Raw genomic sequence first — 21,530 nt, forward strand, 5'->3', positions numbered from 1 at the left:
AGTGGTCTGACCAGCATTGGCATTGCATCCTGACGTGTGCCACATGTTTATGCATTGAAAGTTTTATTTATGAAATCCTAGCATTTCCAATTTTGTATATGAACTTTACGGAGTTTTGGTAAATTATAATATAAAACATTTCCTTTGCAAAAACTTGTGTGAGATACACTCACTAGGCTCTTGAGCTCATCCTTTATTGTGAATATTGAATTTCAAGAGCAGAGTCTAGTCCAGGAGCATGTGGAGCAGAATCCTAGCCATTTAAATTTATTTACTTAGTTTTGATTTCCCTTTTAATTTTGGACTTACTATAAAAAGCATGGTATTCAAAATCGGTTATGTAACTGCTGTAACGTAACGGTAACGGTCATAACTGTTACGTGTTACGGGGTCGAAATGGCCGTAACGGCCATTACAGAAAAATGGGCCGTAATGGTCCTATAACGACCCCGTAACGGTCTAGTAACAACAATTTTCAAAAAATAAAAAAAGGCCGTAACGGCCGATACAGGGTTGTAACGGCCGTTATGGCCAGTATTATAATGGTAACGGTGGTGGCCGTTACGGCCACCGTTACCGTTTTGGAACACCTTGATAAAAAGGACATATAGTGGAAGTTAGATTTAGACTTAGAGTTATGATGATGATTGGGTATTTAATTTTTATTTTGGTCAATGGTTATTTAAATTATTTTTAGGAAGTGCATATTTAGTGGAAAGGATTTATGTGATGCTTGTGGCTTATGGCGTGTGTATGTTTAATATATGAGTCATACCTTTTGGCTACGGGATCGGGGTCGAGTATACCCAAGTGCCGGATTTTGGGGCATGACAATACTTAGCCCTATGGTTGGCATACATGGTGGCTTACTGCTCTCTTTTTTATTGGGACTGAACAGGGAGAGACATCCTGCATTGGAGGTTTGGCATAAGACTTCTGCAACAATCTCAACACAAGTCTAAGGTAACATCCTAGTAGATGGTTTCTGTTTTAGAATTTGATTTATTTAGACATGGATCCTAATTAGTTCTAAAATCTGGAATTTTGCAAAGTTGTGTTTCCATGATTTTAGAAAATTGCCAACAATCTCCTTGTTGCCAATTATTTGGTAATGTGTAAGAAAGTTTCTACCATAGCCTTTCTTATCCTTTTGGAGAAAGTTCAGATTGTTTCTTGGACATTGGGGTTGCCCCTTTTCAAGGGATGTAAATTGGGGGATGTTGTAAACCTTATGGGAAGCATTTCTTGACTCATGTAAGCTCATCCTCCCCTCTTTTCATCTTCCTTCAGTGTTTCCACTCTTATATATACATACATACATACATACATACATATATATATATATATGTATATATATATATATGTGTATATATATATATATATATATATATGTATATGTATATATATATATATATATATGTATATATTTATATATATATATATTCCCCTTTCTATTTCATTTCAATAAATTCAAGTTAACATTTAAAATAATAATATTAATTTGCTCATCCAAATGGCACCGTCAAAGAAAAATAAATAAATTCCACACCACTAGCAGTTTTGAGAAATGAATCAAGAGATGATCATCTATGCCCTCCACTTCCATATACATTTCTCACAAGTTTGGGAACCATGCCTTTGTTTGAAATTGAAGAACAAGGAAAGAAGAATAGAAAACGAGAGATTAGATCTCTCTCTCTCTCTCTCTCTCTCTCTCTCTCTCTCTCACTACCCTCACTTTATGTAAAGAACTGTAATCACAAAAAAAGAATGTTACTTGGAAGAAGCAGCAAATACACATTCATATACCCATAAGAAAGGAAAAATACATCATAACACATGATCACAATAATATATGCGCACCAATGCACACATTCTCCAACACTCCCCCTCAAGCCAGATCACAAATGTTATCCATGAGCAATTGGCGCCAATGTTTACCATATTGCTATCGCGTAATGTATAGCATCCTTGGGATACGGATACATATCGATTATCGCATGGGATATATCAATTGTATCACATAATGTATCTTTGTTGTTAGGAAACATGGAGAAATTGGTTGAATTTTTCAACGAAACTTCAGGGATTGTTAAAAAAGACATCAATACATCACAAAAGACAAGTGCACATAATAGGTTTCCTTTGTATAGGGTCCTAATCCACGCATTGTCTGATTGAACTAATGCAAGTATATTTAAAATATATTCATATAATTTATACATAAGAAGACATGTATGGAAACACAAGCCATACATTCAAAAGAAAAAGTAGAAAACTAGAAATATACTTGTGAATAATGTATGTGGTTGTGGCTTAGACCTGCATAGAGTTGAGTGGTTGCTCAAAATCATTATCTCCATCTCGACGGGGCTAGGCATAGTTCTGCTGCTCCACGAACCTACAATACTATGCCTAGGTCATATTAGAATGATACGAATGAAGATACTCTATAACATAAAGCTGGTACTCATCCTCTCCAATTTGAGAAAATTTGGAAAATTTTCGAACTTTCCCTAATTTTCTACAAATTGGCCCATCTTTTCCCAAACCAAAAAATTAAATTGTATGTGATGAGATTTTATCAAACACTCCTGAATACTCTAAAATGGGAGCCAATTGATCGTCGGTCGAAGTTTAATTTCAAAAAATAATAATAACAATTTTAATTAAAAAAATCCGAAAAATCCCCAAATTACTAAGAATCACTAGAATAGGTTATATACATGTTTCAGTTTGTGTTTGGAAACAAAGATTGCAACCGATTTGCGAGAAATTGGGAAATTTTGATTTTTCCAAATTTTCCACAAGTTGGTCCATCTTCCCCAAATCTCGAAATTGAAGCTCCAAATCCCTAATTTTTGATGAAATACATGAAGAATCATGGATTTGTGACATTTGACATTGATTTAACATGATTTACAACAAAAAAAAGGATCGAAAATCGAAAATACTGATCGGATCTAACAAGTGGGATATATCAGCACTACCTGTGTGTTTCATATCGCACAAAAGGGATACAAGATATATCGTGGGATATATCGTCCGATATTGTCGATTCTGAAAACATTGGCTGACACACAATTTCATGAAGACAAAAAGAATGAACGACTTTGCTGAGGGTGTTGGTTAACTGATCTTCCGAGCAACATGAGTAGACAACGTGGATGAAACTCTCTCAGCATAAAGCAACAATCTACCTCAATGCACTTCGTCCTTTCATAAAAAATGGGATGAAGCAATATGAATGGCAGCTTGATTTTTAGAGTAAAACGAAATAAGAGGAGAAACTTAACTCCTAAGTCCTAAAGAAGGGACCGAAGCCAGAAAACTTCACATGTAACACGACCCAAAGACTACTATTCCACTTCATCAAAAAATCGAGTAACTGTAACATGTTTCTTACTCTTTTAACATATCAAATTACCACCTAGAAATGTACAATAATCTATTGCGGATCACCAATCATCAAAAGATTCTGCCCAACCAGCATCACAACAAACATGAACATGAAGATGACTAAAAAAAAAAAATCTGTATGTATTGGCCAATTCAACCATTGAAGAAGAGAATATATCAAAATGTCACATTAAGAGAATAGACTCATAATTGTATAGAATAAGAAATAAGAACTACTAAACAACCTAACTTTTTTACCTGTGGCATGGAGTTCGCAATGAAGATGATTTTTCTAACCTATCAACTTCAATAATTCGTGTAGTGTTTTAAATAATGTCGAATGGACAACTTTAATCTATCCATAGCCTCATAAAGAAAGCTCGTTGTTGCCCTCTCGTCAGTTTGTACAAAAGCCAAAGAACATTAACTAAATGTTCCATGACTTTCATAACTTCCACGGCTTTCACCAATACCTAGTCTCTTATAATGTTGTGGATTTCCACAAGTACACCACTCGTCAGCTTTCCATATTTATCCACTACAGAGATGCAATCATCATGCTAATTGCCCCTCTATGGTTGTATAAACTTCTCAAAGCTACCAAATTTGTAGAAAATTCAGTCGCCCCTGGCATTGATAACTCTCGCTCACCTATGAACTTCTTCATGAGGGCAATTATCCAACAATCATTGTAAATATATGTGGTAATCAACCTTTCCTTCTCAACTACCCTCATTATATTTTTCTTCCCAATATCTTCAAGGATGAGGTCAATGCAGTGGGCTACACAAGGTGACTAAAACCGATGACATCTCTTCTTCATAAGGTTCTTTTTAGTCGTCTTTCAAGATGCCTCCTTAGTAGTTACAGTCTGAACTACATTGCTCTCACCAATTTCATCCACCATTCTATTTATTATGCTAAAAATATATGATGCGTCTTTCACTTGATTAGATGCATCAACGGCTCTAATAAACTGTTCTAAGATGGCCACTCCCACTATCAGACATGATTGTGCATCCTCTGCTCGGCCATATCCTTCTAAATGACTGCACATAACCCCACACTTTGCTGTACAAATCATTCAAATACTTCTCAGTGATATTGCAGAACTAGACGCTTTCATCATTCGAATACATCGTAGAGTCAATTGTCAAAGTTAGGCATCAACAATATTTAAAGTTGGTTAATATGGGTCATATTATTATACCAACACCTAGTTTCTTCTCTTAATCACACTAACCCCCTACTTAGTCATATTTTGTGTTCTCAGGGTGTATATGCTAAGTTGTTATAAGTGGGGGGTATTTTTGTCTTTTTGGTTTTATGACATGAGTGCCTAAAGCAAGAGAGTGGGAGACATCCAACCCTTATTCTTTTCTTTCTCTTTCATTTCTCTCCCTTCTTTTTTTGTATCTCTCCTTTTCCTTTCCTACAACAAACTATAGGTCACCAAGGCATAAAACGTCATGTATTTCATATTTCTGCGTTGTCGTCATCATTGTCGCCACTAGCAGCATGGTTTTATTATGCTTCTTTTTCTATAATCATCATCATCATAATGAAGGTGTTCCGTAAAGGCCGATACGTATAGGTAATGGCCATGACTGTTAACACGATACAAGGGTGAAACGGGGCAGTTCGTTTTTTAGGACTGTATCGGCCGTTACAGTGCTCGTAAAGGCCATTACGGGGCATAACGACCATTACTCCTGTAATTGTAAAAAACAACTACTTTTTTTTTTCTATTTAAATCAAAATTTCTCCCCAAATTTTCACTTTTCTCATTCCAAAAACTCTCCTAGGTCATTTTACAACAGATTTCGACCACTCTTACTATAGTTTTTAATATTAAAACCATAGATTGAAGTGATTTGAGCAAAACGAAGCTCTGAGGGCTATTTTTTCAAAAAATTGAAAAGGTAGTATTTATGCCTTTTTCTGATTTCTAGTTCTAGTGCTTGATTGTGATGTGTAAACATTAGAGACATATAACCATGTTCACAAATTAACTAGATAGCCGGATAAAATACTCTTGCCAAATAGTGGACCATTACACTACCATAAACATGTTCGAAACAAAAAATGAATGCATATTTGGAATATTTACATTATTCTGGATTTTCTACATTTTTTTTTTTTTTAAATTTTTTGGAAAGAAGAAAATTTTCAACTATTACGAGGGTCATAACGGTCGTTACACCCCTGTATCGGTAATGGTGGTGACCATTATGGCCACCGTTACCGATACGGAATACCTTGATCATAATGCTTCTTTTTTATGTATAATTTTGCCCTCAATTCATATTTGGGTGGCAATGGATTGAGTCGGAATGGGTTATCCACTAATTATAACAAGCCTTTGGGATCATCCTTTGACAATGGATAGTTGATTCTCGTAATAATGTAATCCAAGACAACACATGTCCTGTTTAAGTTATTTAAGAAATGACGTTTTCAATAATTCTAGCATATAGACAGTGGCCAAAGTTTTACTTGAAGTCAATATAATGACATGAGAGGTTCATGCTTAGAATATTTCAAACAAATGAAAGTTTGAATTGAAAATTTACAAAGAGAAAAGAAAACATACCATTGAAAGTAGTATTGCTTGTTGAAGACTCTCCTTTAGCCTTGGCCATGATGATTGCTACAAGAAAAAAAACTATTTAACTATACTTTTATTAGGAAGTTGGAAATTCTTTATTAAATGTATAACTGAAGATTCATTGATTAGTTACCTTTCCCAATGTCGAGAAAGTAGGTATAAGAGGGAGTGTAATTGTGCTTAATATGATGCCCAATGGAGCCATGGCCAAGAGAGATGCATCTAAGAATGTAAGGAATTCAATATCCATGCAACATAGTAGAAACCAGGTAGAGAAACTTATGAAAGAAGCATACCATGATGATTGATATGTTACACCATTAAAAACTAAAAAAATGATTTGGCGTTTCGTATAAAGCATACCATAGAAAATCATTAATTCTATCCCTTCTAAATAAAAAGGTATTAGATGAAGATAGATCAATAAAAACAATGTTTTCAATTCAATCAAGCATTGGAAAGGGTTGTTGCGTGTAGTGGTCCATCATCTTGGTTATAAATATAATTAAGGGGTATTTCCCTACACAAAGGAAAAACGGTCTGTTGACCTTAGGTTTCTTGATCTCCAAGTTTTGGCTTATATAAAAGGTGAAAGAAAGAGCCTTAAATAAATAAAAATAAATAAATAAATAAAAATAAAACCTTTGGAATGCCTATTGAGAATGTCTCCTTATGCTAGTAAGGTGGATAGCAGATGAAGAGAATTTTCTCTTAATGTGGATCTTTTCATGTTTACAAGGTATGGAGAAGACAGGATGGTGTATATTTGTTAGAAATATGCCCTAGAAAGCCAATATGAGACTTGGATTTATTGGAATGATACTTTTATTCTACAGAACAATGTTATCTTGTTTGATATGTAGCAAGCATGTTTTCAAAATGCAAGAACTATAAGCCTATGTCATATGGGGTGTATGGGTTATCCCTTAGTTGCAGGGTCATTCTGAGTAGGAGCCACTCCAGCTTTGAATTGTGCTTCGGTCACTTGCTCCCACTTCCTACCCATTTATACTTGTTTACATTTTGAAACAGACACTTTCCCACTTCCACACTCGAATCTGTTGCTGCTTCACTTCTCGCTTCGTGTAGTTGTAGGTTATCCTTCACATGGGTAATTATGTCCTCAAGGAAAGTAGGAAGTCAGGAGTCATGTATAAAGAAATGGTCTCCATGATAACTTACAATCTGGTTTTACATTAACATGGAAAGTGTCCATAACAATGAAGATGATTAGAGACGGTTCATCTAATTGTGTGGTTATGTGAGGAGAAGGCCACAAAAAATGGCATGGATCTTCTCCAAGATGGGCATGAACTTTCCTTCGAATAGCACTGCATACTTGGTATACATTGGACAGGACCACTGTGAATCGCTATCAGGATCTTGAGAGTAACGGCAAGATCATACCGTGTTTAGAATAATCCCCTTATTGAAGATCCAATCGATACTAGTTCACCGGATCATATTCTTTGATTCATCAATAGTGATACCAACATATAAGCTAGCTATAACAGCTGTTTTGGTGCATGGTATATGTAACGGTATGGTGGGACTATTTGACAATCCATCATTAGTTCCACAAATTTAGTGTCTATTTAGTATCAAGTGAATATTAGCGAGTTAGATCTATCAAAATGCAAATCCTTTGTGGGTCATCGGCTCATCGCCGATGTTTTCTCTAAAAGTATTTCTAAATGTGTGCTATATGTATTAGATGATTTTGAAAAGAAAAGGCTTGATCATTGTTTCCTCGTGTTTGATAGATCTAATGGTTCGAATCTTTTGGAGTAAATCGGCTCCTTATCACACCCCATCCGGCCTATTTAACCATCCAACTTGCCATCCAAACATCCATCAATATTCCAAAATATCAACAACACATGATATTTCACCAAGAAATCATCAACAATTGGAAAGGAAATGGAAGATTGTGGTCTCAGTATCGCGCATGTTGTGATATCAATAATATCGAGATATTATCAATATTATCAATGACAAATTATACACTACGTACAACCATATGCCCATGAAAAAAATAAAATAATTTTTTTCTTCTAATAAACGAAATTTTAATTATATCAATTCGTTGGCGATATTATTGAAATATCATTGATACACTTATGATACAAGCATTACCTAGAATTTACATAGTCAAAAATATTGATAATACATTGGTGATATTAATGTATTAGCAATACAAGTGACACCTAGAATTTACATAGTTGAAAATATTGGCGATTAAATTAGCGACATTGATACGTTGGCGATACTTAGTGATACAGTGCTAATACTTGGAATTTCTAATACTACCAGCGTTATCGGTATCACTACCAGTGTTATTGCTATCGCTAAGCTGGAGATAAAGATAATATTGGAGATATTTCGATAATATCGGAGATAATTCGAACACTGGTTGACCCTATTTGAGTATTCGACTCTCTTTGTTACAAGATTCCCATAGGAATGGTTGCTGATAAATTTCTCGAGGGTTTTCGGTAGGGTGGGAGAAGTTAAAGAGGTGGTCTTACCTAAAGATTGATTAACTGCAACAAACCAGGACTTTGCATTCATTTGTATGAGCTTGCTCGTGAGGTGAGTATTTCGAATGGAGAAAGCTTTAGTGGGAAGAAGCTCATGGTGCAAAGGGCTCGTCTCAACCCAGAGCTTAAAAATATGGTGGGGGAGATTAGGACTGGGAAAAACAATTTAGGGTTCTACAACCGCAAAGGTTGAGGGGGAGAATGTAGAGGAATGAGGAGATGTCAAGAGCTCAACCAAGTTCAAGGGCGAAAGTTCTATGTCGTTCAGAGATGTAGCAGCCAGTGTTTTAAATATCGACGATATCAGCAAATATATCCCACGATATATCTTGCATCCCACCGGTGCGATACGAAATGCACATGTAGTGTCGCTATATCCCACCTATTCGATCCAATGAGCATTTTCATTTTTCGATCAATGCTTTTGTTGTAAATCAGGTGACACCAGCGTCAAATGGTTACAAATCTATGATTCTTCATGTTTTCCATGATAGATTTGGAACTTCAATTTCGAGATTTGGGGGAGATGGGTCAAGTTACGGAAAATTGAGAAAAATCAAAATTTATCAATTTCTCACAAACCAATTGCAATCTTTGTATCCAAACACAAAATTAAACATGTATGTAACTTGATCTAGTGATTCTTCTTTTGTTTTTGAATGTATTGCTTGTGTTTCCATACATGTCTTCTTACGTTTATAAATTATATGAATAGACTTTGAATATACTTGCATCAGTTCAGTTGGAAAGTACATATATTAGGATCCCATACAAAGGAAACCCCTATTATGTGTACTTTTTTTTTTGTAATGTTTTAATTTCTAAGTGTGTATTGATGTCTTTTTCAATAATCCCTGAAGTTTCATTGAAAAATTCGACCAATTTCCCAACAACAACGATACATTACGCGATACAACCAATATATCCCATGCGATAACCGGTATTTATCCGTATCCCAAGGGTGCGATACTTTAAGCGATAACGATATTTAAAACATTGGGTAAATGAAGTAAATGGGGAAGTTTGATAGGGCAGCCTTGATGAGTGTGTATTGATGTCTTTTTCAATAATCCCTGAAGTTTCATTGAAAAATTCGACGAATTTCCCAACAACAACGAAACATTACGTGATACAACCAATATATCCCATGCGATAACTGGTATTTATCCGTATCCCAAGGGTGCAATACTTTAAGCGATAACGATATTTAAAACATTGGTAGTAGCTAGGGAGAATTGTGTGCAGAAGAAATGTGGGAAGGAGCAGACAGAGGGGAAGAAGTGGTCAAAGAGGAGGAAAGCTGAGGAAAGGATATGGGTCTCAACGAAAAGCCATAATTAATAACCAATTCAATTCATAATGTTGGCAATTAGTAGATTGAATCTTTAAGATCCGTCAAACCATATATCGGTTGGATAATCTTGAACTAGAGATTCTATACGTGTCTCCTTTCAAGTTATAGAGAGCAAAACACAAAAGGATAAACAAATCTAAAGATTTGAGCTATCAAAGAAATAGTTCTATATTTAGGATGGGACCACTCACTCTAATATAAATTTTGTTATGATTTTCGAAGGCGAGAGCGTAAATTTTTTGAAAACTTAGCTTTTAATTATGTAAAATCAAACCCTATGTAGACAACTTTTAATTATGTAAAATAAACCCTATCTAGACATAAACAAATTTTAAAACCCTAATTTGGATGGTTCAAATCATACCTTAATGTCGCGTTCGATACAATGAATCGATGTTGTATCTCCCGCTCTATCCCCAATCAAAGAAAGAACCAAACCCACCGATTCTCTACCCTGTAGAGCTGTAGAGAATGGTCAAAAGAAAAGTCTCTCTCTCTCTCTCTCTCTCTCTCTCTCTCTCTGACGGTGTGGACATCCACCCTTATGCAGAGAGGAGGGTCGCTTTTGGCGGTAGCCCTATTCGTCTTGGCAATTGGATCTATTTATAGGAAGAGCACTAGGCTTTCATGTGAAAGCACATATTAAGGTGCTCTCAAGTAGAAAAAGATTTGATGAGGATAATGTGAAGAAGAGATGAGAATATTGAGAGAGAAGGAGGAGGAGAGTTTGGGAGAGATGATATGTGTTGGGCTTGCATGCCCTAACACATAATATTTTATTATGAAAAAGCATATAGTACACTGCAGGGGAATAGGGAAGTGTGCACATGCACTTACACTAAAAGGACACACTATAAATATAATACACTAGCATTCTCTATACTCTCCCTCAAGTTGGAGCATAAATGTTGATCATGCCCAACTTGTCACGAACACGATGAAGAGCATCTCGACTCAAGGATTTTGTAAGAACATTAGCAAGTTGATCCCCAGATCGAACAAAAAGAGTGACAGTCAACCTCAATATGCTTGGTTCGCTCGTGGAAAACTGGGTTACGAGCAATATGGATAGCCGCTTGATTGTCACAGTGAAGAGGAATAGGACCCAAAGGAGGATAGCCAAGTTCTTCAAGAAGATTGCGAAGCCACACAAGTTCACATGTCGCATGAGCCATAGCACGATATTCAGCTTCAGCTGAGGACCGGGCAACAACTGGCTGCTTTTTGCTCTTCCAGGTTATAAGATTGCCACCTAGGAAGGTACAGAAGCCGGATGTAGAGCGGCGATCAAAAGTACTACCTGCACAATCAGCATCGGAATAGCCAGAAAGATGAAGATGACCATGCAACTGAAAGTAGAGGCCAAGACCCGGGGCTGATTTTAAATACCGAAGTATGCGGTAGACAGCCGTGAGATGAGAAGTACAGGGAGCTTGCATGAATTGGCTAACAACCCCCACTGCAAATGAGAGATCTGGGCGAGTAATAGTCAGGTAAATAAGCCGGCCTACAAGTCGTCGATACATCTCGGGATCAGTAAGGAGAGGACCATCATTTGGTCGAAGCTTCTGTGAAGTATCCATGGGAGTGGTAGCAGGCTTGCACCCTAACATGCCGGTCTCCATGAGAAGATCGAGCGCATATTTTCGTTGTGACAAGACCAATTTGGATGATGAGCGAGCAACTTCAATTCCGAGGAAGTAACGAAGAGGACCAAGATCCTTGATTTCAAATTTGGTCTTCAAAAAATCTTTGACCTCCCTCATTCCAGCAGAATCACTACCGGACAAAACAATATCATCCACATAGACAATGAGAACCATGATGCCCGTCGATCGACGACATATAAAGAGAGAATGATCAGCATGACTACGAACAAAGCCAAACTCCAAGAGAGCCTGACTAAATTTTTCGAACCATGCACGTGGAGATTGTTTGAGTCCATAAAGAGCCTTCTTCAACCGACATACAAGTACAGGGTTGTGAGAAGCAACAAAGCCAGGAGGTTGATGCATGTAAACTTCCTCTGTAAGATCCCCATGGAGAAATGCATTCTTAACATCAAGCTGAAACAAGGGCCATGATAAATTAACGGCCAAGGAGAGCACAACACGAATTGAATTAAGCTTAGCCACCGGAGAGAATGTCTCGAAGTAATCCACACCATGAGCCTGTGTGTAACTTTTAGCAACAAGACGGGCTTTATAGCGATCAATTGAGCCATCTGGAAGAAACTTGATTGTATAAACCCATCGACAGCCAACAGGCTTATGGCCTACAGGAAGTGGCACAAGATCCCAAGTATGATTCTTCTCAAGAGCAGACATTTCTTCCATCATCGCCTTTGTCCAATCAGGACTCTGAAGAGCATGTAAGAGAGATCTAGGAGTAGTCTGTGATGAAAGGGAAGCTGCAAACGACTGAAAAGACGGTGAAAGATGATCATATGAAACGAAATTACTAATGGGGTGTTGAGTACAAGATCGTGACCCTTTGCGCAAGGCAATGGGAAGATCTAAACTCAAGTTAGGAGAGTCACCTGAACCAACATCCAAAGTAAGCGGAAGGGTAGATGACTGAGCTTGTGAAGATTTATCTCGACGCTGATATACCCGCAGAGGCTTAGGCTCAACCATATCACCAACAGGATGCTGAATAGAGGGGAGAGGAGTTTTTCCATGATCATTAGTGGAAAGAGGATAACAGTTATACTCCCCCTGACACACGAGAGGATCACAGAGGGATCTGCCTGGAGAGGAGAAAAAAGAAAGATCCTCAAAGAAGGTGACATCGGCAGAGACATATTTCTTGCGAGTCAATGGGTCAAAGCATTTATAACCTTTCTGACTCCGAGTATACCCTATAAAGACACATTTAATCGCCCTGGGACTAAGTTTATCATTACTCCCATCCAAAATTTGAACAAAGCATGTACAACCAAAAACTTTAGGTGGTAGAGGAAATGGGTTATCATGAGGATACAAAATAGTAAATGAAGATTTATAAGACAGAATACGTGAGGGTATACGATTAATAAGAAAAGTAGCAGTTAAAAGAGCATCACCCCAAAAATGTTTGGGTAGATGCATACCAAGTAGAAGGGTGCGAGCAACGTTAAGAAGATGACGATTCTTTCGTTCTGCAATACCATTTTGTTGAGGAGTGCGAGCACATGACGTCCTAGATAAAATACTACGTTCCTGCAAGAAGGACAGAAAGGCAGTAGACATGTATTCTCCCCCATTATCAGAATGGAGGGATTTGATGGAACAATGAAATTGAGTGCACACTTCATGATAAAACACTTTAAATGCATCAAATACTTCACTTTTAGATTTCAAAAGATAAATCCAAGTCATGCGGGAATAATCATCAATAAAGGTAACAAAATACCTAAATCCAAAAGTCGAGGTAACCGGAGCTGGTCCCCAAACATCCGAATGAACCAGAAGAAAAGGTTGAGATTTCCTCCCAGAAGAGCTAGGAGGAAACGTAGCACGATGATGTTTAGACAATTCACAAATATCACAACATAATGGTTTAGTGACAGGTAAGGAGGGAAATAAAAGTCTCAATCTAGCAATGGATGGGTGGCCTAAGCGGCAATGCCACCGAGTCATGGACTCTTGATCTAGAGAAAGGGTACTAGAAGCGGCAACATGTGTATCATCGAGAAGATAAACGCCTCCTCGCTCATGCCCCCCACCAATCACTCTCTTCGTCTGTAGGTCCTGAAACAAACAATAAGAAGGAAAGAAGGTGATGGAACAATTGAGTGATTTAGTAAGAGAGCTAACAGACAATAAGTTTAATGGAAAACGAGGCACATGCAATACGGAGGACAAAGACAAGGAAGAAGAGAGAGGGATGGAACCAATCCCAGAGATGGGAGATTGGGTTCCATCTGCGACTGTGACATACTGAGTGGGAGAAGAAGAAGAAGAATAAGAAGAAAAGAATTGCAACTTACCAGTCATATGGGAGGAAGCTCCAGAGTCAATGACCCAGGAGGTAGGAGAGGATGACGCAAGAAGGGCGGTACCTGACTGGGCCGAAGCTGCGTGAGAAGGCTCAGGAATATCCCGAATGTGAAGCCGCATAAGGGCATCATATGCCGCCCGAGAAATAATAAGAGACTCCCCTGAAGTAGACTGCTCAGCTGTCGGGGTGGAAGACTGTCTCAAAAGCAACAGTGGAAGCAACAGAAGCAGCGGCATACGTAGGACGACCATGTAGCTGCCAGCAATAATCAATAGTGTGATTAGTTCCACCGCAATGTGAACAAATGTGGGAACCATCACGTCCTCGTCCACGTCCACCACGACCACGAAGACTACGGCCGCCGCGACTGCGATCTAGATCGCGGCCTCTACCACGACCACCAAAACCAGAAATGCGCCCTGAGCTCAAGGATAGTACCCTAAGACCAAGGGAGTACTGATCGCCAACAAGATGTGCCGAACGCTCGGGTGGCACAAATGAATGAAAAGGAAGAGTAGAGATCATAGCACGCTGACACATGGCATAGACTGTCGTCAATGGGGGAAGAGGATCCTGCATAACAACCTGATCGCGAACGTGAAGATAATCAGAACTCAACCCAGCGAGGAACTGCATGATACGGGTATTATCCCGTTGCTTATGAGCATGTTCATGATCCTCTTTACATTTGGAAGGAAGAGGCTGATACATATCCAACTCATCCCACATACCCCGAAGCATCGAATAGTAGTCTTTTAAGGATCTGGAGTTTTGTTGAAACCGACCAATTTCTTGAATAAGCTGGAATACCCGTGAAAAATTCTGAGATTCCGAGAACATATCATGAAGCGTATCCCAAATGCCTATAGCCGAGGATAAAAACATCACTGAGTGGCTAATCGAGGAATCCATGCTATTCAACAACCATGCAATAACTTGATAATTCTCCTTTGTCCAAGACTTGTAGGTAACATCTGTAGAGCTTGGGGAATCATCCAAAATATACGACAACTTGTCACGGGGTCCTAAAAATACTTTTACAGATTGTGCCCATTGAAGATAGTTGTCACCATTCAACTTAATGGAGGTAATCTGCAAGGGATTAGATTCAAGAGACCCTATGCCAAGAGATGAGGGCCCTTTGTCAGCCATAATAGAGTCCAAGAGAAATAAACCTATGCCAAGAGACCCCCTATGCCAAGAAAGATTGATTCAAACAACTCTATCTCACTCAATCCTTCAACATAACAAGAGATAAACCTCAAACAAATGTCAATCATCCAAAATACCATGAAACGCAGTCAAATAGGGCCTGACCGAGTGAAAAATGGCCCAGCCGCACGCCCATTTGAGGTTAAAAACCTCTCAAACATTGATCTTAAGTAAAAAAATCCACCATGGATAGCTTGGGAGGAAGATTTCGGTCCATCTTGAGCAAAGAAACCGAAGAAAAGCTTACCGATTTGAGGTAGATCGAAGAAAAACGGAATCTGGAACCGATTTTCGAATTTCTCTATTTCGCCCAAAATACCATGAAATGAGGTCCAATAAATTCTGAAAAAATCATGACAAATCTTCTAAAATCAAGATCTATCAAACTCCTAAACTTTTAGCTCAAACAGAGCCCATGCGTCCGTACAACGCTGACGTCAGCCGTACGGCTGCTGACGTCAGCAAGGTGACGTGTCGCCTCTCAACCTGTTGGATGCGGAATGCCTTGAACTTGCTCTGATACCAAGTAGAAAAAGATTTGATGAGGATAATGTGAAGAAGAGATGAGAATATTGAGAGAGAAGGAGGAGGAGAGTTTGGGAGAGATGATATGTGTTGGGCTTGCATGCCCTAACACATAATATTTTATTATGAAAAAGCATATAGTACACTGCAGGGGAATAGGGAAGTGTGCACATGCACTTACACTAAAAGGACACACTATAAATATAATACACTAGCATTCTCTATATCTCACACCTTACAAACTTCAATATGCCCTACAACATCAAAAGTCCATTATCCTGCCTAATCCACATGCCCAAGTAGACCTATGTCCTTCCAATTTATTGTGTTGTTCAACTTAGTCCTCTAAAACCTAATACAAGGCTCAAGAATGGACATCGAAAGATCTAATCGTCAGATTTCCATCAAGCTTGATAAAAACAAATCTACGATGAAAAGAAAAGATCAAAAGGTTGAAAGTCATCATAGAACATTTTGAAAACATTAAATGATGTTGGTTAGCTACTTTGAGCTTGATGAAGTATCTAAATGGTTAGATCTAGCCAATAAACCTAGTCCCGAACAACAAATGGATTTTTGTTTTGAGCACATTAGGCATCAAGTGAATGTTAACATGAGAAACCAACAACACATGCATGTAAGCCATTAATGTAGCATCAAATGGTGAATTAAAGCTCCACATCAAGACCCCTAAAGTCCCTTTACAACCACAAGTAAGATTGTAAGTCTATATTGGTCAATGATCAAGTCGATCCAATCTAAAAGCTTGACGAGTACTCTTGGTTAGGAGACTTGATGAGATCCTTCTAATAAAAATATTCAATCGTCCTAGAACTAGGTTCCAATAAACAAATGAACATCCATAATTTCATGTGTGAAGGGTGAGGGCAATTAAATGCCTGAGGTGGAGATTAATCCATCTCTACTCGTAATTGCTACGTTGCACACATGCTCCCCACAACAAATCCCAAGTTGCCTAAACCAACCGGACTATTATGGAATATTTTGGGTACTTAAGAATACAGAACATCAACTTCCCAATAGCCCATTTGGGCTATTATGTTCATTATATTCCTCCCTGGAGGCACAAAAGAGACTCCATAACAAATCCCTATAACCCATCAAAATGTCATAGTTTCCAATCACAATTAATAAGCATGTAGTTGTACAAAAGTCACTTATGACCTGTTCCATTTTTCAATAACAGTCACCAATGACCAAGTTCCTATCAACAAAATAATCAATAAAGTCATATTGACTATTAAGAAAACACATAAAACGACATTTGATACACCTTTTGATGCCAAATTAGTGGATAAGACACAAGTGGGTTCTCGGGCTAAGATTTAGTTGAGGCTTATTGTACTTCAATAAAGAATCCACTTGTCAATTGAGACTAAGTTTAGTAGCCAAAGCTCATCTTCTAGATAATTCATAAAGCTCAAATAGTCAAACTAGTTTGCAACATCATTAGATATTTTCGAATTTTAGAATAATTTCAACCGTTGGATCTTTTATTTTCACTATAGATTTGTTTTATCAAGTATGATAGAAATATGACGGTCAAATCTTTTGATGCCATATCAACTTTCAAGGGCATACATAACAAAGACATCCGATACACAATTTCAAGGGCATGCATAACAAAGACATTTGATACACCATTTGATGCCACATTAATGGCTATGACACAAGTGACTTGCCAGGTTAAGATTTAGGTGAGGCCCAATGTAATTCAATAAGGAATCAACTTGTCTACTAAGACGTAATTTAGCGGCTAGAACTCATCTTCTAGATACTCCATGAAACTCAAACTAGCTCACAACACCATTACATATTTTCATAAGGTTTCATAATAAAGTTTGATCTTTTGTTTTCACCATATATTTGTTTTATTAAGCATGAAGAAAATATGATAGTCAAACCCTTTGATATCCATTATAGAGCCTTGCATTGGGTTTTCAAGGAATAGATTGGATGTCATAGTAAATAGACATAGGTCTATTTTAGTGTATGGATTAAGAAGACTGACTTTTAATGACATAAGGCATAAATTCCTAAGGTGGCAAAGCACCAAAAATGGTGCTTTCTGTGAAACCCTAAAGCTTCACCTACATATAGATCCTATTCCCAAGGGGAAAAAGACAAAGCCTTAAAACATGTCTCCTCCCTTTCAAGGGTGGACATGCACAACCTAGAGAGAAATAAAGAAAGAGAAAAGGAAGACAGCGTTCTCCTTTCATTGCTTCTCTACATCTTGGTGGCCCATTTGATCGACAACTCATCTTCTTTTGACCATTCAATGCAGCCCCATAGCGTAGAGATTTGGTGGGTTTGATTTTATTCTTCTATCATGGATAGATGGGGAGAGGCCTTCTCAATTAAAGAAGGAATCGCATCAATTCTTCACATCAAAAACTAGTGGACAGAGATAAGATTTGAACCATTTGATCTAGAGTTTTGAAATTTGATAATATCTAGATAGCAATCAACCATGCATTTAAGGGAAAAAAAAAAAAAACTAGTTCTTCAAAAAATTTACACTTCCTCTTTCGAAAATCACAACAGTAGGTACACCCTCCATGTGACTCTGCGTAATTAAGCTAGTGCAGTCAATTTGCTAAGTATACACGCATACGATATGGGACGTGTACAGGATCGAAGCTTTTCATGAGATGGGCCATGTTTATTGGATCATCATGTCCAAACTCACAAGTTTTCACTACTCAGGTACACCAACCTACATGACCAAAAAAAAAGTCTAAATGATCATTTTTCTAGCCATTCATTTGTTTTATATATTGTGACCCACATTAGTAGTTAATCAACTTGATTTTTTTTTGGGCCAAATGATCAAAACAGCATGGCATACATCATGAAAAGCTCTTATCGTTTAGGCATGTGCCACGTTGGCACATGCACTGTCGTGTATTTGAATTGGGGGTGCACACCGCCTATGGGATTGGCAAATGTCCCAAATACCAGATTCTAATGTTAGTTGTGAACATGAGTGAATATATATATATATATATATATATATATATATATATATATATATAGGGGGGGTGACGGGATTGAAGATTAGTTGGGTTTAAGTATGAACTCCCAACTCCCACAAACTTGTAGAACTTACAATAGAAAGGCAATCCCAATGATAAAAACCTCCAAGAGGAAATCTTAGGCACCTAAAAGTTGTCAAGTTTTTTTTGTTTGCATGCAGGATGATGGAACAAATATTTTTTTCCCACACATCAATTTCAACACCTGCATCTGTCATAGAAATAAGCATTGCCGTTAAACAAGTATCCTATTTCTTCCTGTTATACTTATGTTCTAGCTTTTAGTTGCATAAACAAAAGCTAGAGCAACAATTCACCTGCTCTTGAGAAGTTAGGAGCTCAAAGCATCTAAGAGCTGTCCCTATTATGTATGTGTATAAATGTAAATGCTAAATTAAAATATAAAAATATGCATTAAAAATTAATACATTGCATCTCTAATTATTAATGAATACACTTTTTTCCTTTTCTTACAATAGCTATAAACATAAATGATTGACCTTCATCGTCTAAGGCTTGTCCCAAACTAAATGGGGTTAGCTAAACAAATCCTATTCCGCCGTTCAAGTCTATCAAGGGGCATAACTTCGGTCAGACCATAAGTAATCAAGACTTTCATACCTCCTCCACCTACATCCTTTTGGGCCTTTCCCTTGCCCTTTTAGAGCCTTCAACTTGCACCAACTCACTCCCAACCAGCACAGTTCGTGGTCTCCGTTCCACATGACCAAACCATCTAAGTCTACTTTCCCTCATCTTATTAACTATTGGTGCTACTCCCAAGTTCCCTCGAACGTATTCATTTTTATTTTTATCATTCCCTCTTGCCACTCATCCATCTCAACACCCTCATTTCAGCAACACTCATCCTACAAACACGTTCTTCCTTAACTGCCCAGCATTATGTCCCACATATGTTGAATGATCTTAAGATTCCTAAAATAAAGATTGAATGGTTATTTGTTTTACTTTTTATAACAAAACAGTGACCCTCATATGTACATAGGAGATGAATATCAACATATTTCATTCAGGAAAGCCAAAAAAAATGGTTCCTAAGAGTTGGAAGCATGAAACTTTAGGAGGAGAATTTTGGTTCCTACAAGAATCTAAACTGAGAGCACAAATTTGCAGTGTGAAGTTGGAGCGTTGGGTGGAATGGATGAATCCAGCAACTACTAACTCAGTTTCTTCCATCCCAATTAGAATATCCAATCATGAGAAAATTGCCATGCATGTGCCAAACAAGTAGATGGAAGGACTTGAAGATCTTGTGCCTTGGGTATTTTGTTTGAGATGGACCATCACCAAAAGAAGATATGACAGTTACTTACATGAGAGACTAGCAGCCGCACCCGGGATAAAAGATGCAAAATAAAGATCTGTGAAAGATGATATTTGAGCCAAGCCCGAACTCAGTGTTGCAGGAAGCATCAATGCAAACAGCTGTTCGGTAAAAGAAGAAAATAGTAAGCCATGCAATCTAATCTTCATCTGAATTAATATTTTCACAGTTAGGGCCCATTTGGATACCACCAGGTAAGTTACTTTTACTACCTACAGCAGTAGATAGGTAACTTATTTCAGATAAGTTTGGTTTATGATTAATTATAAGTAACTTTTTTATTTAGAAGTACTTCACTTCAGTTAATTTTTTTTTAGCTTTTCTACTTTTCATAAGTTGCTGAAGAGAGGCATGAGGAGAGACGAAAGAGAGGAGAAGTTAATAAGTATGTTGTTTACCAAACATACTTATATTCTTAATAAGTACAAACTAAGATAAGCTACTTGTGGGATAAGTAGCTTATCTTAAGCAAATTACAATCCAAACGCCCCCTTAGTGTGTGATAAATCAAAGAATATCCCGTGTGATAAAGGACAAAGTGCATCTATGACCAAGGATCCACAGAATTAACCTTAAGAAGATCCTTATCCTTCAAAATGTTTTGACATGGGATAGAAGCGAACTCATATCCAGTTTTCTCATGCATAAGGACCTGAAAATACAAGGGATACAAATTCAACGATGTGTGCCATTTTGATTATAAAAACAAGTACAACAAAAATTTCAGAACCTGTATAAACCACTGTAAGAAAGCACCTAGTGAAGCTCCACAAGATATCAGTAATCCTCCTGAAAGAAACATTCGCCATTGGTAAGTCTTCACTCCATATATATATGGAGAGAGAGAGAGAGAGAGAGAGAGAGAGCCTTCATGGGGACGTTATCAACGTCTCCAAAGCTTTTTAATGATGCATGGCACACCCAATCATCAATCCATACAGTCCATTGAATAGTACTATTCAGAGCCAGCCATGGTGCAAGAATCACGCTCATCAGATTATCCTGGCCCTTTGAACAGGGCCAGTTTGCTATAACCGTTCATTTTTTATGAACCACAAATCACATGGTTAGAATCATCAAACTGAAGTGCTCCTTTGGAATCATAAATGACACAAAGTGGGATCTATCAAATAGATGTTTCAAGATGATGATTGGACTTATTTTGTTTCTCCACGCAATCATCATTGTACATTTTTTACAGTATTGATTGGATGTTTCTGATCATCTGATTGACATGTTTTTGCACTACGGCTAGACCCCATGAATGAATGAACGTCCTGGATCCATGAATCGCCGTCCATGTCATTTAACAGCTTTGGGATGTTGCTAACATCTAGCAAAACCCATAAAATATATGAGGTCTCAAGTCCAACCAGAAAATAACTTCCATCAACCGTCTTTGTGCAATATCCAACCCTTCCAATAGGGTTTCCACACCATAAAAATCACATTGTGCAGAAATAAGCCCTATCCACTCATCAGGTGGGCCACACCATAGAAAACAATG

The 21,530-nt window shown here is 37.7% G+C and overlaps 1 protein-coding gene and 1 long non-coding RNA gene across 3 annotated transcripts in view; one reads left to right on the forward strand and one right to left on the reverse strand.

Moving 5' to 3' along the window:
* LOC131239839 (uncharacterized) overlaps positions 1–20,025 on the forward strand; it is a 53,626-nt gene extending 33,601 nt beyond the window's left edge. The window contains exons 2-3 of the long non-coding RNA XR_009168424.1: positions 899–963; positions 19,813–20,025. This is a non-coding gene — a long non-coding RNA (uncharacterized LOC131239839). The remainder of the gene's footprint in view (positions 1–898; positions 964–19,812) is intronic.
* Positions 1–21,530, reverse strand: part of LOC131239838 (uncharacterized) — a 98,200-nt gene that overhangs the window by 31,834 nt on the left and 44,836 nt on the right. For both annotated transcript variants that reach the window (XM_058237719.1, XM_058237720.1), the window contains 5 exons: positions 20,754–20,812; positions 20,595–20,675; positions 20,013–20,124; positions 6,141–6,229; positions 5,993–6,049 (listed from right to left, as the gene is read on the reverse strand). In XM_058237719.1, coding sequence (XP_058093702.1) covers positions 5,993–6,049; positions 6,141–6,229; positions 20,013–20,124; positions 20,595–20,675; positions 20,754–20,812 — 398 coding nt within the window. The remainder of the gene's footprint in view (positions 1–5,992; positions 6,050–6,140; positions 6,230–20,012; positions 20,125–20,594; positions 20,676–20,753; positions 20,813–21,530) is intronic.

This window comes from Magnolia sinica, chromosome 3 (assembly GCF_029962835.1).
Source record: "Magnolia sinica isolate HGM2019 chromosome 3, MsV1, whole genome shotgun sequence".
NCBI classification, from domain to species: domain Eukaryota; kingdom Viridiplantae; phylum Streptophyta; class Magnoliopsida; order Magnoliales; family Magnoliaceae; genus Magnolia; species Magnolia sinica.